A 24248-nucleotide genomic window follows, 5' to 3' on the forward strand; every position below is an offset into this window, starting at 1 on the left:
AACACATGCTTCACTCACAAATGCTTGGCAAACATAAGTTACACACAGAACATTGATGCTTACACTGTAATATGGTAAGACTCTTATTTCTTATTGTCTAAAAATAATAATGCAAATATATCACAATTTGATGGCTATCCATTGCATTTTGAAATTAATTCCTTATATAAGACACTGACCATGCTTTCAAACCAGTCAATACACAAACCTCAGAGGTGCAAGTGAAGTCCAGCTCTAGTACCTTTACACTAAGAGTCAGCTCTATGGAGTTCACTTTAAAAGGGTGGGGGAAGTTTTAATGCAGAAACTGAAACGTGATTGTTATGAAGCAACAAATCTTGCACCTTTGTGAGTTTTAAGTCATAGGCAACATGCAAGCTTATGATTGCTTCTGATTAGTAACTTTCTCAGTACTGAAGGAATCTTGCTATTTAAAAGTGCTTATTAAGCATTTCAGATCCCTTCACTAGGGAATTCTTGTGTGAGTTAATAACCACAATCCTTGAATTACCCAGGGAAATACTGCTGAGGCAGGCTCCCCCAGAGTGTCCATAAAGAATATTCTGTACATGAAATACAGGAAAGAAAGCAATAAACAGGATAGTAAACACCCAAATCCTTGCCCCACCAATACATGGTCAAACTTTATCTACTCCAGCACAGGAAGACCCTTCAGTAATGTAAACACATCCCAGCCTTGCTCATGGGTCTGCAGTGTACACATAGTTATGGCTACAACAGCTCAGAGGAGCTCTGCCCAGAGGACTAAAAGCAGATCAGCAGGCTTGACTCTGCTCAAGCCAGGCTTTGTGCAGGATAGAAGGGAGTCTGTGTCTTGACATGCAACAATTAAACTACTGCAGGATCAGAGCTTTGAGCTTCAAATTAGAGTGAAGAACAGCAGATTTAACTAAACATACCTGCTGGATTCTGCAAGGAGCCAATCAAAGCTAATGGATAGAAGAAAAAAGAAAGGATAAAATGGAGGCAGTGATACAAAACCCAAATCCCACTGAAGCTTAGGGGACATGAGGACATGGCAGTGAGACAGAACTTCATCTACTGTTGCTGGCTCTGTACAAGTTCCAATAAATGAATCACGGCATCAATTTTTAATAAATTGATATATACTTTATTATGCACAAGAGACCAAGATGACATGACACTGTGGTTATCAAAAACTGTACAGCTATGCATTTCCAACAAGACTAAAATACAGAATTTAACACGAAATACAAGTGGGGGTGTTCAGACTGGCCACAGGTATTAGCAAGCACATTTTTCCCTTCCTTTGATTTAAAACAAATCTAGGCATTTGGATCTTCAAGAAGGGCACTTATTTATTTGAAGGCAAGAATACTGTGTTTGGAACTGTTAGGCACATGGCAGTGAAGATGTGTGAACATCTGTGAACACCCCCACAAATGACAAACAACAACAGGGCAGAACAGTCCCCTCAACATGAAGGACTGGCAGCACAACCAACAGTACAGTCTTCTTGTGGGGCATGAGGTAGATACATAACAGACAGAATGGTACATACAGGAGAGAAAGGGTTAGAAAAGGGCAGGGGGAAGGTTACAATCATCAGCATTTACAGACATATTGCAAAATTCATTTCCATGTGGAAAATGCTACAAAAATAGCATAACACAGATCTGGCTTCTTGAAACATGAATATAGTGATGTCCAAAATCAAATGCTGTAAAAGGTTTAGTTAGTTATTAGACGACAGGACACAATGAGCAGTCTACTCTGGAGTTTAAGTACATTATTAATAGCTTTTAAAGGACAGACTGTGTCCCTTTTAAGCCAAACCCTCCTGTTCTTATGTAAGAAACTCCTTTGCAGTGGATTCCATCATGCTGAAATTTACCACGAAGTCCGTCCCTCTGAAGCCCTGCTTGAAAGCAATCCACTGCAACAGAAGCATCTTGCTGGCCTTCCACAGTCCACAGGTATCTGCCATGGCAAGTCCAGCATGGCAAGACCAGGTCTGATACAGGTGGGAACCAGTGGGCTTTGCAGTTCAGGAGCTTGCCACACCACGCTGAGAAACTCACTCTAGAGAAGAATGGCAGCTCTGAGAGTAGAGCTTACAGGCGTGTCAGCGCTCTGAGCTGCAGGCAGCTGAACAGCTGCTGGAAAGTAGTGTGCATTTCTTTCTTAAAGCTGTTAACTGGGAATGCCCAAGTTTGGTTCGCTCTTTCCCTCTCTTTACTGAAACAGAAATACCTGTCCCAGCTGCTGAGTGATCACGTGTAGTTTTGGTAATGTCCAGCAGACAATTGTTTCAGATTGATTACAATTTCTGAGTACACCGAGTTAATTTAAAAGGTATTTAAAATACAAGCCAACAAATGGAATCTTTGATCTTTTATATATTTTTGGTTTATCCAACAGTAAATAGAAATCTAAGTTATTTTAAAATTAAATTTTTGATTTAAAAAAACAACAAAATTTGTTTATAATGCAGCATGTCTCTCAAAAATATACAATTATCTATTTTACATAAAAGATTTCGACCTGTCCATCCCAACAACCCAATCTAATACTTCCTATAAGAATCTACTTCATAAAATATCTTGAGGAAGGAAGGGGTTAAAACAGGGGGAACATTTACAATACATAAATTTCACAGTAATTGGAATTAAACATTTCATATAGAGTAACTTAACGTTGAACTAAAACATTTAAATATATCTTTATACAGAAATTTAATGTAGTAAAATATAGCTATGATTGAACTTAAAGACTCTAGTCTTCTCTGAAGACATCTTTAAAGATTTTATACATAGAATATGCTTATACAATACATTCTGCTGAAGGTTAGGCAAAGCACTTTCTTTTCAACCACACAGGTAGCACATTCATCCTCCCAACACCTCGTCACAGAGCCAATCCTGCACACCCTTACGCACGGGGATAACTACGCTTACACGAGGATCCTGTCACTGCCACCAGGACTACTCATGGGCCTGGTAACATGAAACACTCTTCATAGGAGTAACTCTATACACGGCTCTGAGAATAGCCATCATGTGTAGAGTGAGTATGTGCTTGTGCTAGCAAGGATGAGCGAGTAGTTATTCACCTGCATAAATGTCTGCAGGATTAGTAACAGATTTGATTTAAAGTGAGTAATATTCCACCTGATCCTGGGCACCTACATCTATTGCGTATCTTGCACTTTGACCAACCTGGCATAAGTAAGGCACAAGTGTAGAATCAGCAAAAGAAATCTGCAGCTCAGAATTCAGAGCAGACTACAACTCTAGTGTAATAAATCCCCCTCTCCTCTTGCAGAACATGGGTAGCCTTCACTAAAATTAATGAAAGACACTCAGCTCTCAAAGGAGAAGAATCAGTAGAACACATTACAATCACAAAGTGGCAATAAAACAGTCAAACAAATGACACGTCAGAAGCGTCCTTTCATTTGGCATCGATTTGACTGTCGAGATGTGGCACTGACACCAAGAGAATACTGTGACAATTAGTATCTTTCTGCCATCTCACATTCCCACACTACTTTGGGACTATCCAATTGCAACGCTCATACAACAGTTAGACACAAAGAACTGCACTACTGTCTTAAGAGAATAGCTTCATTTTGATAGGCAGTATTCTGCCCAAACAGCAGGCTCTGCTGCACACTCTTTCTGCCCTCAAAACTATCTCTCCTTTCAAAGAGAATTTGTGCTAGCTCAAAGATTAGAACCAAATCACTTTTTTAATCTCCTTTATCTACCTATTATAAACTGAAGAGACAGTTTTGTTCGTTGGTTTTGGGGTTGGTAATTTTTGGTTTTGTTTTGTTTGGGTTTTATTTTTTAGTATATGTATGCATTATATATTTTCTCTATGAAAGGCACACTGAGCTAACTTCCCAATTGTTAAAGTGGTAAGTTAGGCTCTCTGTGCTTAGGTATACATCTATTTGCACAAAAACCTTGCCATTGAAGGTATACACACATCTATGTTAGTGCATAAAAGCATTATTTGCCTTAATATGTGTGTATGCCTGTATTTGGTAGAGTAGGTGTGGAAAAAAAAATCTCTTATTAAAGAGCTTTGGCCCAGAGAACAAGAAAGGGAATGTCAGAGTGTGTTCTTCTCCAATTAGCAAACCAATGCATATTAAAACAAAAATACCTGCAACAAACCTGAAGCTGCAAACACAACAGGAAAGCAAATGAGATGCTGTAGCCAGAAGCTTAACAAAACAAAGGTTACTCAAAACTGGCTAAACATAGCTGAAGTAATAAAATGTTATTAACCAAAGGGGTCTGACCTTGAGGCTTTCTTGCTTAGACAAACAGAAACCCTTTGACCTGTGTTCATCTTTTTTCTGCTTATCTTCTTGAATTCCCTTAATGAATACCTTGTGTCAATGAGACAGTTTAGGGTAATAAGAAAGTCATACAGACAAAGCAGCATTTTTCCAAACTGGCATAGATTTCACATTGAGGGCCCACGGACCCCTAGAAGAAGGTTGCAGTACTGAACGATTAGTAGCTTTGTCACATGTAGCATAAGATGCTCTAGTAGATCCAACAGGCTGTGTTTACCCATGCACTGTGTGCACGCAGACACACTCACACAAACAGTGGCTTCCCCCAAAGAAAATCAGTCTTTTTTTTTGTTTTTCCCTGTAAAAAAATTCCTCCACTTTTTTTTTTTTCTTTTCCTTTTTCCCAAAGGCAACCAAACCAATCCTTTTAACTTTAAAAAGCTGATCTCCACACACAGTCCTTTGAACCTATGCACTGCTATGTTGCTCCTCGACTATGCTCCCTCTGGAGTTAGGCTGCACTGCTGCTGGAACAGGGGGTGCTCTGCGTGCTGCCGATGCTGTGCGCGGCGCTGCTGTTCTCAGAGGCTGGTGGTGACCTTGGGACCTGCTGTCTTGCCACTGCTTCCCCTGAGGGAAAGGGGAGAGAAAAAGTGGGGTCAAGAGAAGGGAAACCGAAAATGCTGGTTGTCTTAGGAAACAGCAACACGTTCGTTCCCAGTCTTCCCCTTCCAGTGATTTGTATTTCCATGCAATGCCTATCTTGGGTGACAGACCTCCGAGTACTGTTGAAAATGTGACCAGACTCACAGGATCACAGGATGTTAGGGATTGAAAGGGACCTCCAAAGATCATTGAGTCCACCCCTTACAACCCCCCACCCCAAGAGCAGGACCATAGAATCTAGTGCTGGTTGCGCAGGAATGCAACCAGATGGGTCTGGAAAATCTCCAGAGAAGGAAACTCCACAACCTCCCTGGGCAGCCTGTTCCACTGCTCTCTGACTCTCACAGTGAAGAAGTTCCTCCTCATGTTGAAGTAGAACCTCCTGTGCTGTAGTTTATATCCATTACCCCTTGTTCTATCACAGGGTGCAATGAAGAAGAGCCTGTCCCCTCCCTCTTGACACCCAGCCTTCAGATATTTATAAACATTTATTAAATCCCCTCTCAGTCTTCTCTGGACTAAAAAGCCCCAGGGCTCAGTCTCTCCTCATAGAATAGAATAAACCAGGTAGGAAGAGACCTTCAAGATCATCACGTCCAACCTATCACCCAACACCACCCAATCAACTAACCCATGTAACCAAGCACCCTGTCAAGTCTCCTCTTGAACACCTCCAGTGACAGCGACTCCACCACCTCCCCGGGCAGTCCATTCCAATGGGCAATCACTCTCTCCGTGTAAAACTTCCTCCTGACCTCCAGCCTGAACTTCCCCTGGCGCAGCCTGAGACTGTGTCCTCTTGTTCTGGTGCTGGCTGCCTGGCAGAAGAGACCAACCGCTGCCTGTTTACAACCTCCCTTCAGGTAGTTGTAGAGAGCAATAAGGTCACCCCTGAGTCTCCTCCTCTCCAGGCTAAGCAGCCCCAGCTCCCTCAGCCTCTCCTCATAGGGCTTGTGTTCCAAGCCCCTCACTAACTTCGTTGCCCTTCTCTGGACTCGTTCCAGCAAGTCAACATCCTTCCTAAACTGAGGGACCCAGAACTGGACACAGTACTCAAGGTGTGGCCTAACCAGTGCAGTGTACAGGGGCAGAATGACCTCCCTGCTCCTGCTGGCCACACTGTTCTTAATGCAAGCCAGGATGCCATTGGCCCTCTTGGCTGCCTGGGCACACTGCAGACTCATGTTCATCCTACCATCAACCAGCACCCTCAGGTCCCTCTCTGCCTGGCTGCTCTCCAGCCACTCTGACCCCAGCCTGTAGCACTGCATGGGGTTGTTGTGGCCAATGTGCAGAACCCAGCACATAGGGCACATGCTCCAGTTCCTTAATCATCCTGGTAGGTAAGGCTTATAACCTATAGTGAAAACAAGTCTCTCCATTTCTGTTAATTGCTTACTGACAGTTAATTAAAAGCCCTTTGTTGTTTGGATTGCCAAATTAAACACCAGGCATTAAAGCCAGATTTATGGTTTCTGATAAAACCTAGATTTTACCCTGCTCTTTTTACACCTCTTTCTGCACTTGTGGCTGGGATCCCCTGGTGAAAAAAATAAATAAATCTCTCTCAACTAGCATAGAAGTAAAAAAATTACACCATTATGTAAATGCCCAAAAGATCACAAGACCATGTCAGAAACCCTAACTCTGGCATTTTTAAATGACAGCACTCAAATCTGCAACCTTAGCAAAATAGTGCACTGCTGCTGCCCCCTCCCTTGAGCTCATCTGTCAGGATGTGAACCTGTGACCTCAGTACAGTAAAAGGGACACACTGCTGCTGCTTGAGCTCCAGCCCAACCGTGGCAGCCAGCACCAGCATGGCTGCTTTCCTAGCAAAGGAGCAAGACACAAACATTTTGCAGGATCATGGGCAAGAACTACTGGGGAAAAAGAAAAAGAAATAAACCAAAGGCTGGTACATCTCCTGCCTCATACAGTTGTAGTGATGCAGATCTCCTGCTTCACATTGCCCAAGGTCTGTAGAGTCGAATTTTTCTTCCCTGCTCAGGATTTGGTAGAGCTCTCATGCTTCAGTGACAGGGTGAAGGCAGGAGGCACAGCCTGCATCCAGAGGGTTATTACAGGGCAGGGATGAGCCAGCTTCCTCCCACGGGAGCCGCTCTGGCACATCCCCATGCCCTGTGTGCTGCTGCCCAGCTGCCAGAGTTCTGAGCTCCTCAGGAATGTGGCCATGGAGGAAGTGTGCCTTTAACACTTTGTGGCTCAGGCCAGAAAATCTTCTGCAGGCTGCTCAGTATTCAGAAGTCTGATATAAACAAGGGAGATCTGGGGATTTCTCGCAGCAGAGGCTTGCAACTGCTCTTTGCAATGGCAACCGGCAGGCCTGCTGCTAGATCATGCTGCAGCCACAGCTGTAAGCGCATGAAAGGCCCCACAACACAAAGCTCTTGCCTTACGCCCCACTGGTCTAGAAACGGGGAGGAAAGGAGGGACTGGACAGGACAAAAACCCAACTAACTAAACCACATCATCCTTCTCTGGAGACTTTCAAAACCTGCCTGGATGCATTCCTGTGCAGACTACCCTAGGTGATCTGACTTTTGTCAGGGGGGTTGGACATGATCCCTGGTGGTCCCTTCCAACCTCTAACGTTCTGTGACTCTGTGATCCAGGAGGCAAATTAAATGTTTAAAAAGAGAGTGAGTACCTCATTTTTTAATCCAGCACTCAATCCAGAATTTACCCTTGTAAGAGGTTTTTATTCTTTTTTTTTGCCCGTGTAAGAAATTGGTATGGAGCTTGTCTGCAAGCAGATTTCTGCTCACACACAAGCAGGGTCAGAATCTACCTCCAGTCATCTGCAAATAGGCCAAGTTTCCACTTTAACTTGCACTAGAAAAGGCTTTGAAAGCCACCAGAGTAAATGGTATCAAATCAAAGTCTGTGTCATCATGCTGTAAAAGCTCTCATAAGCCTTGTTTGGAAGCCTTCCCCTCCCAACTTGCTCCCTTCTCCTCCATTTGTTTGTGTACAAGTCTTCCTTCCTTTTCTACTACAGGATATCTTTATAAAGGCAGTGAGAGCAAACTCCCTTTTATTAAAACAAAACAAGAGAACACAAACATCAGAAAACAACAAATGGGTGAGCCCCAACCGCTGGAGGCAGAGGAGAAGCTGCTATAGCTGCTCCACTCCCCTGATGGGGCCCCCAGCCCCTGCGCCCTCCCTCTTGCTCTCCTTGCAGCTCCGCTGTCACCCGTTTTACAGACCACATGATTACACACAGCTTTGCATCAGCCTCGGCACGGCCATACATTCTATATGCTTTTAACCAGAAATCCATTTACAAGCTAAACATATGCTAGTTTTATTTTATGGCAAAGTGACAAGCACGGTACTGGAGTCCCCAGGCGAGCCCAAGAGCTCACTCTACTCCTGCTGGCTCCTCAGGCAAACATCTTAGGAGGCACCTTCCCCTCCTTTTGGACAGCAGCCCCGGCCCCTCCGCTGCAGTTCAGTTGCCTCTGCAGCACTCCATTTCTAGAGCACGATCAGCAGTGCTGTTATACCACAATCACTTGCTGAATTATAACCAACTCTCAATGTCCTCAAGGCAAAAAATAACCCCAAATCACACTGACGCTATCAACACAGTCTAGCAACTACATCTGGTCTGATTTTCCCTGCATTGTGCTTCCTCAACGCCTAGCTAATCTGCAGTGACGTTTTTTCAAAGAATGTTCATTAAAAGGATGTAAAGAAATGTAAACTATCACAGAAGAGGCATTCCCCATCTGTTTTTTGTGTAAACAGCTTCATGTATCTCATGTTACCGAACCAGAACTGCTCGAAATGGACATGTCTCATCTATTGACAGTAAACAAGCTTTTACCCATCTGAATGCGACAACATGCACTTTATTATTCACACTTAGGAAAGCTGCCAGTTGTACTCCCTGTCCAGGAAGTCTGAATGTTTGCTTTTCTATCTCCATTTGCCAAATATAATTGGTTGCTATGTCAGTTTATTTTAAATCAGATCCCATAAAAAAAAAAAGAGAGGGAGAGAAGTGGGGGAGGAGGGATGCTTTTAACTTCTCAGATTTTGGAACATTTTATCCTTTTAACTTGCAAGACTGCCTGGAGAAGGAAAGCACGCTTTCCAAGAGAATGAAGTGACTGATGTTCTCTGTTACACACTTTACTTGCTTTAGCAGACTCATTTAGTAAGACTTGTGCTTGTGCCTTCCTAAACACAGTGAATGATTGCTATTAGGACAGGTATTATATTGGCAGATACTTAAATTTCTGCATCCATGCACATGGTAATTTTTTGTTTCTTTTTTTGTACATTGGGTTGTGGCAAAGCTCTGCTGCTTTCCCTTTAGTCTTGGGTTCTCTCTGGGCAGGACCAGCACTGCTGTGTAAAGCTTTCAACCACATTTCATGTCCTTTAACTGACTGGAAAAAAAGATCAGAAGTAGAGGGTCCTTTTGCAGAAAAGTCAGCTACAATTCTTTCTCTGTTGCTATAATCCTAGCTTCACCTTTCTCTTCCCTTGCTACTGGTGTATTTGAGGACAACTGTACTCCATGTTGAATTGTATCAGAGAATCTAGAATATTCCAAAGCACAATTTTGATGCTCTGGCAGGAATTTTTCGTGACTGAAATCAGCAAAAGCCCCACATGAAAGAAACTCAACACAACAATCCTTGTTCAATATTTGGGAATGAAATTCCACTTAGTTCTTCTCTGTTATCAATTGTTTGAGGTTTTCATGTTAACAGCCTATCAAGATGAACAAAAGAACTCATTCATATAAAGCTTTCTCCATGCTAGAATGTGTCTGCCAGTAGAGACAGATCGATAAGAGTATATTGGCAAACTTTCTTACTACTCCCAAAATGTGCTCTTTTGCTCTACTGCGCATAGCACTGCAGCAACAAACTTACTTCACACATCCCAAGCTGCCATTCTCCAGCAGCAGCAGTTTTGTTCATGCTCTGTGTATCACCAAAACACATTTTGGGAATTAACTCATTTTCCAATCTTTAGCCTAAATCATGCATTAGAAACCCAGTCTACTTGCAACAATAGATGAGATCCCTGAACACAATTCAGCAATGCAGGAACTCTTGTGGCAAAAGATGGCCACTCTGTAGATGAAATTCAGCTTTTTTCTCCTACTAATTTTAATATAAGTCTGAAGCCAGCTCTAAAATGTTTCCACTACAGTTGGATTATCTTGTCTACCGCAATAGTCATCCTTGAGGAGACTGTCCCTGCCAGAGCCTTCACTGCACTCTGCTCCAAACTGTGCTTGGTAGATATAAGAAATTAGGCACAGAAAAAAAAAAAATTGCAGAGGAGCATAGGTTCACTTTCACAACCCTTTGAAAATTGGAATCAGATTAACTTCCTAGATATTTTTTAATCATTTCTGAGATTCTTTGATCTGAGTTACAATGTCTCCTTCCTTTCTTTTCTTCTCATTTACTGCATTTTATCTGGCCTTTTTCTCCACTTATTTTCATCTCTCAAACACAAAACCTTAGCAGCTGCCCTCTCCACTGCTTGTACATAGTCACTGTGATTGATATACATTGTTAATGTAACTCTTTTAATGGGATTGGTCCAAGTCCTAGTGTTGGCCTCAAAGTGTTTCTTGACTCTGATACACAACATGTGTCCAGACATAGTTCTGTATACAAGTAGAGATTGAACTTCAACAAATGCAGGACTAATGATGTTAATTTCACAACTGTTTAAATTGCTTGTTAATAAAGGCCACCTATTTGGAAATTACTTTCCTAACTTACACATCTATTTATTGAAATAGCACTTAATTTTCTCTCACAATGTTTCAGTGGTACACGAGGCATAATTAAACCATTTATCCATATTATCACCCCCTTTAAATTTTCCACATTTGCCTCAATTCCAAACAAGGAAGTTTCATGCACAGCTGATGCATTTAGAAGTATTACACTGCTTATACAAAGTTGTACTGCCAACTGGAAAAAAAATCCCACAGGGTTCATTTGTACTTTTTTTTTCCAAATTAACATAAGCTCTTGGGTCACAATATTTACACAAGCTCTGACCTGACAGGGATGGATTTTCACTCCTAAATAACTTGTGTGAGGTATTAGATGCTGAAAAAGTCCCTGCAGTGGGCCACGGGAGAATTTCAGTGCTACAGAGCTGCACAGGTTTGGAATAATTGACCTCACATTCTCTCCATCTCCCAGAGATCTTGGCAATAACTTCCAAGGTCAAAAGTGGAATTATCTGGGAGTCCAGCATGCTGTAGGGATTGTAAGAGACCCTGCGATCCACAACCACCCCAGGTGAGGTGCTGCAAATCAAGACCCCCAGCATTCATTTGTCTGTACCACCAACAGAATGCTCCTGAAGCTTCCTCCTCTCCCAGTACAGCACTGTATTTCTGCTAATTTAGTTTAGTATGGAAAACAAGTACCTGAGGAGTTACTGAAAAATTATCTATGCATAAGGGCTGCACCAGTTCAGGCACATTGCTGCTTATCCAGTTGCACAGAACTGTGTGAGATTACATACAACTTCCACCAATTTAACAGTTGAAGAATGGAGGAATAATTAATTGGGGGGAAAATTTTATGTAAATGAAGGCCCAAGAAACTCTTTCAAGTCTACTTATGTTCAGAATATGTATACGTCAGAATATGTCTAAATAAAGCACTCCCTTATCCGCTTGGCCCAGTCTTTGTACTGGTCACATCATAACCCCTGTTATCATCAGCCCAACTTAGTAACTGAAAAATACTATTAAAAAGGAGTATGGGAACCAAAAGAGATCCATTAACTGAAATGATAACTAAATTTGAAATGCAGAGATGTTAATAATGATAATTCACAAGCCAGGAATACGCAGTTTTACTTCATGCCCCATAGGAGTTCTTAAGATTCATGTTTAAAATTATTTTAGCAACTTTTAAATCATGTTCATAGTGTTATTACACCTTCCTTTAGGGAAGATCAACTTTCAATCTGCTGATACACACCAAGAGGTTCACAGGAGGAGTTGCTGCAAAACACTCTAGTAAGAACAGAGAGCAAGGAAAAAAGTCCAGGACAGCCACGGCTGGCCACACCTCCCTTCTCGTCCCACCCTGCAAGAATTCAGGCCACACTGTGTTTCCTGGGGTGTGATGTGCACAGAAGCTTGTAAGAGCCCTGCTGCTTACCTGTGTGTGAATAGATGAACCAGAGTGCTCCTGTGAGCAGGGCTCCAATTACAAATGCTGCAAAGGCAATGCCCACGACAGTCAGCGTGTCCAGACCGTAGAACACAGCTACAAAGGTAAACACAAAGAATAAGGACTTTTTATTTCCAGTGGCAGTACGACTTTACAGAATTCACCCTGTAACCCTTCCATGGAAAAGGGTTTTAAAAAATTTCATAGTTAATTAAGCTTTATTTTGAAGAACAGAGTAGAGGATTTGCATCAAGGAAATAGAAGTGATGCTTTCAGAGACTGGCTTCAGTCCAACCAAATGTTCCACATCACAAAGCAAAACCCCAGCTCAGCACACCCAAATCTGGAAAATGTTGCAAAATTAAAGCATTTTCAGCTGGATGTTAATAACTTGTTTTCAATTAAATTCCCATTTATCTTACAAATGTGTTTTAAAAGGGCTAAGGCTTTTGGCAAAAGATGCTTTCCGTTTAAATGCCCCAACCTTCAAGCACACTTTCCCCTGCATCTCCTGCAAGCTTGGTCTGAAATCTAGGTGGAGAACGGAACTGCTATTATGAAGGAAGAGAGGCCAGCAAAAAGTCAGCAAAAACATAAATAGAAACAATTGTTTTTCACATTTGGCAACGCTTTCAATAACCGAAATTAATTCCAGAACACAAAAATAGAACCACACACAAATCACTTTCTAGGGGAGAGGCCCTTTGCAGTACATTTCAAGGGGAACAGCATCTGATTCCTAGATGCATTGCCCCCCAATATTAACCACTCACACAGAAAAACTTTCAGCTTTTCTTTTTGGTGATTAGCAGTACTTAAAAAAATTTATAATCACTCTTCTAACAATCACATGGAGGAAATTATTCTTAGAGAACTGATCTCTAGGCTCAGTGCTTTTAATGTTTTAGAGTGCACAGAATGGCTTCAACCAGTGAATACCATTTTACTGACTAAGCTGGCCAGGAAACAAGCTGACTGGATCTTCTCAGTCCACAAAACACAACCAACACTCTCACTTCACATGTTCTTCCATCCACCAGATGTCCATATGGACATCCCCCAGCCCAACAGCTTCTGAAATCCTCAGGGCCATTCCCCTTTTCCACTTTCGACAAATGTATTCTCCAGCAGCTCCTTTTGGCAAGGGCCTTCAGGACTCACTTCTGGGTGCCTGTGAGTAAGATTTCATATACATCACCCGACAGATAGTGGCTTAAAAGGTTTTTCTCCCATTTCTTCTAGGATGCTTTTTCTGATTCTTTAGGGCCACATTTGTTCATTTTAAATGCAAACAGAAAAGCCACTCCTAGACTCAACTGTTTTGTTTTCGTTTTCCAGAAGTCACTAGATGTCCTCTCCTCTTAAGACAAAACTTAGTGAAGAGGAGAAAGTCACATGGAGGTTGAAGTGGCAGAACCATAACTTGTCATTCCCCTTGCTATTTTGAGCTAATTTAGTCCCAAAGACAGGGACAAAAGCAGAAAAAAAAACCCTGTTCTTTGCACTTCCTCTTCTAATCTTCCCTTTTCTCCATTTGTTCCTGGTTTTAGCTACAAATCACCTTCACTTTCCTGTTTATTATTGTTATCTAACGTTGCTTCTCTCCTTTTCTTCCCTTTCTGGGGCAGTGATTGCCCCTGGTTAATTCATGACACTAGGTCAACAGAATACGTGAAGAGATAAATCCATGAGGTCAGTGATCTCACCTACAGGATGACCGGCAAGTGCTGGTGTCAGAGTAAATGGGCATGTGGCCAGACGCAGTATAAGGCAAATGAAGCACTGAGTAGGACACAGGAGCTCTGCAAGATGGCATTGCTGCTGAAATCCTAGTATTGGGAAGCAGCAGCCTCAGCAAAGAAGGGGGAAATACACACACAATCAGCAAACAAACTTGCTAAGGGTGAAGCTCTCAATGGTGTTTTCCCAAATTTGATTTTCACCTACACAAAAGGTCACAGACCTTCTCTCTCAATGCTGCCTGGAATCTCTCAATCAGTAACACAGTCAGAATTCTGTTCTGTCCCAGAATTTAACACACACACACACACACACACACACACGAAGCTTGAAAATAATTTTCTCCATTTACCTAATACTTTCTAGATTAAAAGAGATTGGTTTAAGAGTTACTTACGTGGCTGTCTCACATTTGGCTTTGGAAGGGCAGGATCTAATTTAAAAACAACAACAAAACAAAGCAGAAACCATTAATCAGAGTTCTACATACATTCTGTGAACTGTGCAAGCAACTTTCAGGATTAAGACATGAACTATGCTTTTTACACACCCGGAACTTCAGGAAAACTGGCCTGAACTCAATAATCTTTCTCAGCTCAGAAAAATTCTATTTGGATATTGATCACTCCTTGGGGGGAACAGATCTACAGTACTCTTCATGCATCATATATTTTGCTGGCAAGTACACTGCAGCCTTTCCCACCCAGATGTCACTGAGTCTGACCCAGAGCGGTTACCCCTACATGGAGCTCTTAAAGAGCAATGATCACAAAGGCTCTTTTGAGGTGATTACAGTCAGCTGACTACACACTAATCACAAACAGGAGATAGCAGCATTCTAAATTACAAACAAAAAAATTAAAACCAAACATTGTCAGTCACTTATACAGAGGAGTCAGTGTTGTGGCACGGTACATACTGCTTTGTCCAAACTGCGTGAATGAGTGTTGATTCACACATTTTCCCTTGAAAGTTGGGTGTTTTGTGGGTGGCTTTTTGGTTTTGTTTTGGTTTTTAATTGCATAAAGAAAACAAAGCTATTATTCTTGGCAAGGATATAAATATTATCATTACTATCAGCATGTAACAGAAAGAGACAAGTAAACATGTGTTTAAAAAATTAAGACTTTAGCTTATATGGCTTCTCTCATCTTTCTCCAAGAATGCCATCTGAAGCACAAGAGCCAGAGATTCTGGCTTCAGATCCAAGGACCTGTTTGGTTAGCTGCAGTTTGCTTCTAGATTGCCCAGTAACCTAGGGATCTCATTTGAATTCTGACTTATCTGACTATGTGCAGTGCAACAGCCATAAAAGGATTTGATAAGATAGCATCCCAGTACTTGGTTTTGTATCTTTAGCAACTGGAAAATAACTTCATTGCTGTGTAAACACAGCCACTCAAAAATACTGAAAATAAATATATCTGAAGTATTCTTAAACCAAGACTATAATCCTAACTTCTAAAACCTACATATCAGTATTGAACTGCCAGCAATATGCTATAAAATCCTTAGACTCTGAGATGCAATCTGCCTGCATTATTGTCACTTGTTCTAATACACAAGTATCTCTTCCAGATCACTCTTCTCAGGCTGGTAGGAAACAGGTGGAACAGTAGCAGGAAACAGGTGAGAACTTAAAAGGGGGTGTGTGCACGCATGAGTTCGCTGGAAGCGTTAAGCACACATAACAGCAACAGCCTAACTGAATGTAGGATTTGTGATGAAGGCTGGACTGAAACCAAGGAGTACTGAACAGTACAAACATGGGTAAGGGCACTATCAGATTGTCTAAACACACTGCTAGCGTATCCCAAGTGCCAAGAAAATGCCTTCTGAGATGAGGGAAAAATGAATTTTCCATGCCCATTTTGTCATTGGCCTCTCGACAGAGAATCACAGGCTGTACAACCCTTTACCAATTCTCCCCAGTCATTCAGTTCTTACATGTATTTCAATGTGGTTGGTTCAGAGCAACAGAGAGCAATAAGAATCCTTGAGGACAAGGAAGAGCATCTAATTAAAAAAACATTAACAGCCAGCCCTTAGAAATGACCATGATTTTTCTGTACCTTTGTAGGATAGAAACACTTTCTATGACCTGTCTTCTTTTGCTGCTGAAATTATAATCTGAAGGTCCCACGCTTTGCAAAAATCTGACCAATGACACTGGCAGGTTCTTTCAACAGGAGAACATGCATTTCCTAGCACTTAAATGGTCATCCACACACCTTTCATTGAAGTGAGAGAGCATGTGTGTGAAATGTAGGAATGCAAAGGAAAAAGAATGCGGCATGGAGTTAGGTTTTAGACACTTCAACTGGAATCAACAATGTGTAAGTAACTGAGCTAGCAAATTACTAACAAAATTAGTAGGAAGTTATTTTTATATAAATATACAGTTTTGACTTCTTTTACAGTCAATGACAACCATAAGCTTATGTCTGAAGAGAAAAAGACAACACCTTTGCAATGGCCAGGTTGTTCTGACTTGAGATGTCAAAGTGGACGGCTCCTACATTTGGCTTGGAAAGAAGATCCAATGACAGTAACTCATATAATGTGGTTTACAACAATGAAAGCTGGCTTTCATCACATGAAAGAAAATGAAGACCAAGATGTATATTTTCTTGTTCAATGGCACAATACAATTTCTTTTCCAATTCTTAGGTTCACTTACTGGCCAATGATGGCATTTGGCTTTTAGAAAAGGGTTTCTTGATTCACTGTGGAACAACTGCATACCAACAAAGCTATGTAGTTAATGTGCCACTTTGTATTATGTCTGAAAGCAACGATATGTTGGTAAGATTTCCACCAAACATCCCACAATTAGACTAAATCACCCACAATGCAACAAAATGCTCTATCACACTGTTGTCTTATAACTAATCTCTATAAATTTAGCTTGTCTTTGCACACTAAGACCTTGTGCCTCTGACAAAGACAACATTCTGAGTGAAGCCCGAGACAGGAGCACAATGCTCCACACATCAGAAGGGCAAGGGAGCTCAGAGTACAAGTCTCTTCATTGAAAGCTGAATTTCAGTTGCAGGATTTACTCATTCCCAGTAAGCAGAGAGAGCTTCCAGAGAGTGCAGAATTAGGCCCAAAGCATGGCTTTAATTTACCGAGATGACTTTAATTCATAGTGGATCTGATCTGTATTAAGAAATTTGTATAAAAAACCCACAAGAACCATCCCAAAACCTAAACACAGGCTGGTTTGAAGACTAGTAACAGAAATAGTTTATTCTTATGTTCCCTAGCAATGGTGTGTGGTACTTTAAATTGTTCAAAGACTACGAAGCACATACTGTACAATGGAGTTTAAAAGGCTTCCGATCGCCATCCTTTTGACACTCCCTAGAAAGCATTCCAAAGGTCAAACAGCCTTTGGACACAATTGGAAGATTTTGATGTGCACAAGAAGCCATTGAAGCTTCTCATTAAAATCTCATGCTAAGACTAAAAGAAAGGAAAACACATTTATTTTCTTGTATGAATGCATCAAAATGTGACTGATGCTGTTGTCAGAGTGATTCACTAACAAAAACTTCCAAATTAAATGAAACTGTGAAAACAGTTCATAGTTCTTGTCACTCTCAGGGAATATCTGTAAGCTGTAGTACACTTTCACCATGCCATTTAGCATTATCTCATAATGCTCCTCAGCCTTTCCAAGTCCTTCAACCAGTTACTAGCCACAGTCATGTTTATGTAATCATAAAGACTACAAAATCAAACAAGCCCCAAAGTGGAGCTAAAATAGCTTTACACATCTCATCTTTTGCTCTTTAAGTCTAATGATTCTCTCCTCAGTGTCCATCCTTTACTTTACAATCTTATCAGGCTTTAGCAAGGCCTTTCATACCATCCCCCACAGCAAACTCCTGGCCAAGCTGTCAGCTCGTGGCTTGGACAGCAGCACTGTGCTGGGTTAGGAATTGGCTGCAGGGCTCAGCCCAGAGAGTGGTGGTGAATGGTGCCACATCCAGCTGGCAGCCAGTCACTAGTGGTGTCCCCGAGAGATCATTGTTGGGCCCCATCCTGTTCAATCTCTTTATTGATGATCTGGACGAAGGGATTGAGTCAATCATCAGTAAATTTGCAGATGACACCAAGCTGGGGGCAGGGTAGGAGAGCTCTGCAGAGGGACCTTGACAGACTGGACAGATGGGCAGTGTCCAAGGGCATGAGATTTAACACATCTAAGTGCCCGGTTCTACACATTGGCCACAACAACCCCATGCAGTGCTACAGGCTGGGGTCAGAGTGGCTGGGGTGCAGCCAGGCAGAAAGGGACCTGGGGGTACTGGTTGATAGTAGGCTGAACATGAGCCAGCAGTATGCCCAGGTGGCCAAGAAGACCAAGGGCATCCTGGCCTATATCAAGAATAGTGTGGTCAGAAGGAGCAAGGAGGTCATTCTGCACCTGTATGCAGCACTGGTTAGGCCACACCTTGAGTCCTGTGTCCAGTTCTGGGCCCCTCAGTTTAGGAAAGATGTTAAGCTGCTGGAACGTATCCAGAGAAGGGCAGCGAAGCTGGTTAGGGGTTTGGAGCACAAGCCCTATGAGGAGAGACTGAGGGAGCTGGGGTTGCTTAGCCTGGAGAAGAGGAGGCTCAGAGGAGACCTTATTGCTGTCTACAACTACCTGAAGGGAAGTTGTAGCCAGGTGGGGGTTGGTCTCTTCTCCCAGGCAGCCAGCACCAGAACAAGAGGATAGAGTCTCAAGCTGCACCAGGGGAGGTTTAGGCTGGATGTTAGGAAGAAGTTCTTCATAGAAAGAGTGATTGGCCATTGGAATGGGCTGCCCAGGGAGGTGGTGGAGCCACCATCACTGGAGGTGTTTAAGAAGAGACTGGATGAGGCACTTAGTGCCATGGTTTAGTTGATTAGATGGTTTTGGGTGATAGATTGGACTTGATGATCTCAAAGTCCAACCTGGTTAATTCTATTCCATTCCATCCCATTCTATGCAATACTTTGTTATCCCTAAATATCTATTTACAACCACAATGATAAATGATACAGCAAAGAACAGAGTACTGCCTTTGGACTACAGTTGCTGGAAGCACACTGCTATAGTCATACTTCTGACACCCGTGTTGCTGTGTAAAACAGTATTTCTCTCTCAATGCCTGACAAAATCACATGTCCAGAGATCAGTAACAAAAACTGAAAAGCAGCAATGAACTACCTTGATGATTGCTGCCAGGGAAATGTTTAAACAAGGAACATCTTTAAAAACACAGTATCAGCACAAGATTGTACAATGCCACATACTTGGAGTACTCCTTCATTTCAAGCAGCTGCATGTTACACAATTATTAAATGGTTCAAGCTCATTTTCATACCTTCTGGTTTTCCTTCATGTGTTATTACAACAAGGGGCTTGGTGAAGGTTTTCTTGTTGTGCATCATGGCCAAGATCATATCGACATTGAGAGAGGTGCAAGCTTCATCAGGGGGAATACACTGCAAGTGGAAAAAAACAGTGTGAAGTCAGGAAATCACCTGTCTGCCAGGAGAACTGTGTCAGCTGCTCAGCTGCCTCATTATCAGTTTTGTCCTAAATAATTACCTTTGCCAGTTTGTTACACAGGGGTTGTTTTGAGGTTCTCCAATTTTTCTGTGCAAATTCTTAGATGTGCTTCAGGGCATGACTTTTACCTGCATTAAGAATCCTCTAGCCTTTATGATAGTGTTACTACTGAACTTAAATGGTAGTAATTATTTTATTTCAGGATAAAAAACTGGTAGTCAAAACTGTAGCCACCAACACGTATGTTGATCAACAACGACAAATCATCTCTAAAAAATACATTTGAAGGGGGATGTGCATAAACCCCTGGGACCGTTTGAGGCTGTGCCTTTAAGAAAAGGACAGTAAAAATAAATTCCAAATTCTCAGAAAACATTCTTGAACAACTAAATTGCAACCATTTCTGTTAAACATGAAGAAAAATTTGGTAATTCCTCTTTGTAGCAATCAGGCTGCAATATTACATGATATTCTTCATGTCTCGGGAAATTAAATCTACTATTTTTTGTGCCTTGGGTGTGCACGTGATATGAATAGCAAAGATATATCCGAACCACTTGTGCAATAAAAAGCAATTTCTATTTATCCTACATAAGCATCTAATGAAATTTAAGCAGAAACTGTAAATTGTGCAGTCAAAATACACAACCTGATAATTCTTAAAGATCTTGAGCCCAAAGACAGCACATCGATTACATCAATTCCATGGAAAATAGTTTATTCAATGCACAAATTAAAAAAGAAAAAGTAAAAACAAAAACCCAACCTTATTTTCACCTAAATGACAAGTTAAGACTTTAATAAATTACTGACCTTTGGCAGCCCTTCAATATCTTTGTCTTTGTGTGTACACAAAGTCAACTCGCAGTGAAGAAAGAGCAGTGAGATGTTGAACATTGGTTTAAACATGAAGCTAAATCTTTTTTTGTCCTTCTGCGCATATGGTATCGGAAAGTTCACCTTCTCAATGCTGTAGAACTTAACAGATTCATCTTTAGGACAAATGTTTTCTATAATGGTGTAGTCAGACATTCTATCTGGATTTGAAAATGGGGAAACAAAGCACGTTTGAATGGCAAAGCCCAAGGATCTGTCAGCTTTAGTCACAGACACCTGCATTGAAAAGAAAGAGACAGTGAGATAGCAGAAATGACATTTTTAGTTCACATTTCATTAACATTTTCAACAACTTTGCAAAGCAATTTTCCAGTGCTACTTCCAATATGAACTAAATGTTAAGGGTAGACTGTTGAACTGAGAGGCAGAAAATCTGTGACTTCAAATCCAGCAGCTGTTTATCAGCATAAACAGGCATAAATACAGCAATCCTGCATCTTTCTGAAAGCAGATGACAAATCCAGTGCAGACCAGACAAGCTGGTAAAGACTGCAACTGCCACCTGAGATGGCACTGCTTCCCTTAGGCACACAGACTATAGTAAGAGCTGCATGGATGTCAATTACTAATTCCATGTCTCTGTATCTGTTTGAAACTTCAATGAAAAAGGAAAACAAAAACACCACACAAAAAAGGAAGGAAGGTAAGCAAAAAACCCAACAACCCCCCATGCAACAAAAACAAACCAAACCAAACACCAACAAAACAAACAAAACAAAACAACCCCAACAACAAAACAAGCCACAAAACCCCAAACAACGAAAAGAACCCAAATCATGTAACATAAAATCCCAGCAACAGACAGAACAGAGAAACTACCCCCAGCCATGAGAGGAATGCCAAAGCAGAGAGGAGGTCATGGTCTGACTGGTGGGTGGCATTCCTGTACTGGGGAGGTGGGGGAGCCTCCTGAAAAGCCATAATTTCTTGTGAAATAATTGTTTTAGTTTATTGCCAGTCTGAAATTCATGTTCTTTTATGAAAATTAAATCTTCCGGAGTACTGATATTCAGCTGGATTGAAATGCAGGTAACAAATGCTACAGGAAAAATATGGGGGGGAAGCATTGCTCTTAACAACAGAAGTGCTGTGTCTAACCATTAATGCTGCCCAATGAAAAACAGTTCCATAAGAAATCATTTCCTTCTTAGAATGTGTACTTAAATCCAAATGTGCTGCATGTGTATCTAAGGAAAACAGAGAGTTCTTGCAGATTATGACCCAAATCAAAACCCAAAATATATTTGCTAATAACAAAATAAAAGAAAAAAATAATAAAAGAGTAATCTAAAAGTGGAGTCACAGAAGCTGAACTGATAGATTTTCCACTGCAAAAAGAACAAACAGGAGGGAAAAGAGAAAAAATATGGCTACTGCCAGGACAGGTGATGAAGAAATCAGAACATCTGTCTAAATAAACAGCTCCAGAACCAGATAAATCCAGAGGGCTCAGAGCCAGTGGAATCCATCCCAGATCACTGAAGGATGCAGCCAGTTTTATCCAAATGAAAAATAATGTCTTTTATAAACACATTTATAACTGAGCGTGACGTGCTTTCTTTTTGCTTCAACTGCCTTAAGTACTTTTCACTGTGTAGAGAGTGCGAAAGAGGCAACGCGCTGAAACAATGCAAAAAACCACACTGGTATCAAACGGGCCACTGTGCTTACCATGTGCAACATGGGCTCACAGAGCAACTACCCTGTGCAAGAGAAACATGGCACAGCAATGCTTTGGTCAATATACTCATCTTCCAGGTCTTCTAAGCGCACCACTTGTGATTTACTTGTCTATAAACTGGTTTCCAGTTTTTGCTGCCATGTCAGCTCTTGTATTTATTAATGCCTACTGTCATTTGAAAAATGCAGAATTCTTTTCACATGACTATCTTTAGAAGTGACTGCATTGGTTTGAAACTCCACAAGCAACTTTCATAAGCAACTTAGCAACTCATGGAAATATTGTCAGGTCCAAACTGCACCGTAAGACATGGGGACCTGGCTGTTAACTTTGCTGGCCTTATTTACCTACAGCTGCTAGATCTTGTGTGACAGCATTCAAAAATATTGTAACATGTTTGTAAGTGGATCAGAGAGAGAGATCACAATCTGTGTTAACTTTGTAACCCCAGTACACTAGCATGGGGAAGACACAGACTTGTCATAATTTTCTGCATGTATACATCTTTCAGATGCAATTAATCCATATTGCCCAATAAAATAAACCCTGAAGTCTTCATCAGGAAATGCCAGTTGAGAGCAAAAGCTCAGAGACTACCTTTAAGTTCTGAAGTGAAAAGCAGATTTGGCAAGAATGACTAATTTACTTCACAGTTAAATTCATCTGTTTTGCAGAAATCCTTTGGTCTTGACCCAAGACATTGTCCTGCTTCTTACCCCACAGTTCCTGTTCTCTGCAGTCATTAAAATACCTACCTGTCTGCCTAAGGCAACGGCACAATGAAACCTTTCAACTGACAAGAACATATCTGGTTCAGTTATGTGGCCTTGGCAAAGCATTTCCATTAATTTGCTTCTCAGTTTCTTACCTCTACATATATTGGTCCATTCTCATCAACAGAGAAGAGTCCTTGGGAGGGAGCAAGAAACAGGTCTGTTTTATACAGCTCCATGTTGAAGGTCACATTGGTGATGTGTGGTTCAGGAGGCCAGAACATGCCTCTGTCATCCTCTGGCTGGTGCAGTGTGCAATTAAACTGAAATGAAAAAAACAATACAATAACACCCTGAGTCAGGAGTGGTAGCTGCATAAGGAGAAATTTGGAGCATAAAATAGAGGCCCATCCATGCCCTACCTCCTTAGTGCAAATCTTCAATGGGGTCACAAGAAATAGAAGTGAGAAGAAACGTGTTAGAAGACAGATTAATTGCTATACAATTAATGCAATAATGCAAAATAATGTGAGATGTGAAGTGCCTATTACAACAGGCATCTCTCTATTGTCAGGTGCAAACCTGAGAGTAACGTACCGCTATTTCAGGCCAGCTCGAGAAAGCAACATCTCCCTCATCAGCATCCCCTGGAAATCCATTATCACCTGATTCCATGTCATCATCATCAAAGCCGCTGCTTTCAGCTGGTGATGACAGCTGAATGACAATCTGCACAAAAGGTATTGCGAATGCATAAAATTAGTTGATAACTGAGCACTCTCTCTTTGGGGTTATTATTTTCCTCTCTCTTCACAACAATGCACAGGGCAAAAGAAGTGCACCAGCTAAGCAGATGGTGAAAGCACATCTTAAACAACCTTGTGCTGAGCATGTAAGACATGTAGGCTATATTTAGAGAATGCTCCTTAGTTTTCCTTCCAGAATTCAGAGCCAGCAAAGATACCATTCTGGGTGCTGGTGTCTGAATGAGCAGCCTAGCATTTCCATTCTATTTCTGGTATTTCTATAACCAACACTGGAAAAAAAAGAAATGGCTTTCTAAAGTGGTTTTTTGCAACTTACAATTTCCTTAATGCACTCACAGAAAAATCACTGAAAGTGTTCAGGTCGTTAAAGGATTTTCTCTTATGTCATTTGCATTTGTTTTTTTCAGAGCTGTACAACTAAAAACATGCTATCCATTTCTTATTTTCCCCCTTCTTTTTCTCTGAATTTCTACTGAAATTCCCCCTTCCCCCACTTCTCCTTTTCAACTTGTCAATTTCTTCACCTGAAAATTCCCAGTTTTCCAGTGTTCCACACTCTGCTTCTGTATGCCCTGCCGCTCTTCAGCTAGTCCCCTCCCTTCCAGGACTTCATCTTTGTTTTCTTGTACATAGAGCAACTCTTAAGAAGTGACATACATTTGCTGAGACTCCACATGTGGTGTTTATTTTTTAGGAGAAATGATCCCAAATACTTAAAGATACCATACATGACTCAGAAT

The 24248-nt window shown here is 41.4% G+C and overlaps 1 protein-coding gene across 2 annotated transcripts in view; it reads right to left on the reverse strand.

The window, feature by feature from the left end:
- Positions 1 to 1109: 1109 nt before the first annotated feature.
- Positions 1110 to 24248, reverse strand: part of TGFBR3 (transforming growth factor beta receptor 3) — a 113066-nt gene continuing 89927 nt past the window's right edge. For both annotated transcript variants that reach the window (XM_068141247.1, XM_068141248.1), the window contains exons 11-17: positions 23339 to 23470; positions 22897 to 23064; positions 20264 to 20563; positions 19263 to 19383; positions 14300 to 14335; positions 12151 to 12258; positions 1110 to 4924 (exon numbers count right to left, since the gene is read on the reverse strand). In XM_068141247.1, coding sequence (XP_067997348.1) covers positions 4806 to 4924; positions 12151 to 12258; positions 14300 to 14335; positions 19263 to 19383; positions 20264 to 20563; positions 22897 to 23064; positions 23339 to 23470 — 984 coding nt within the window. In that variant the 3' untranslated portion in view covers positions 1110 to 4805. The remainder of the gene's footprint in view (positions 4925 to 12150; positions 12259 to 14299; positions 14336 to 19262; positions 19384 to 20263; positions 20564 to 22896; positions 23065 to 23338; positions 23471 to 24248) is intronic.

This window comes from Melanerpes formicivorus, unplaced genomic scaffold (genome assembly GCF_026170545.1).
Source record: "Melanerpes formicivorus ecotype bairdi unplaced genomic scaffold, bMelFor1.0.p_v2 SCAF_7, whole genome shotgun sequence".
Classification (NCBI taxonomy): Eukaryota; Metazoa; Chordata; class Aves; order Piciformes; family Picidae; genus Melanerpes; species Melanerpes formicivorus.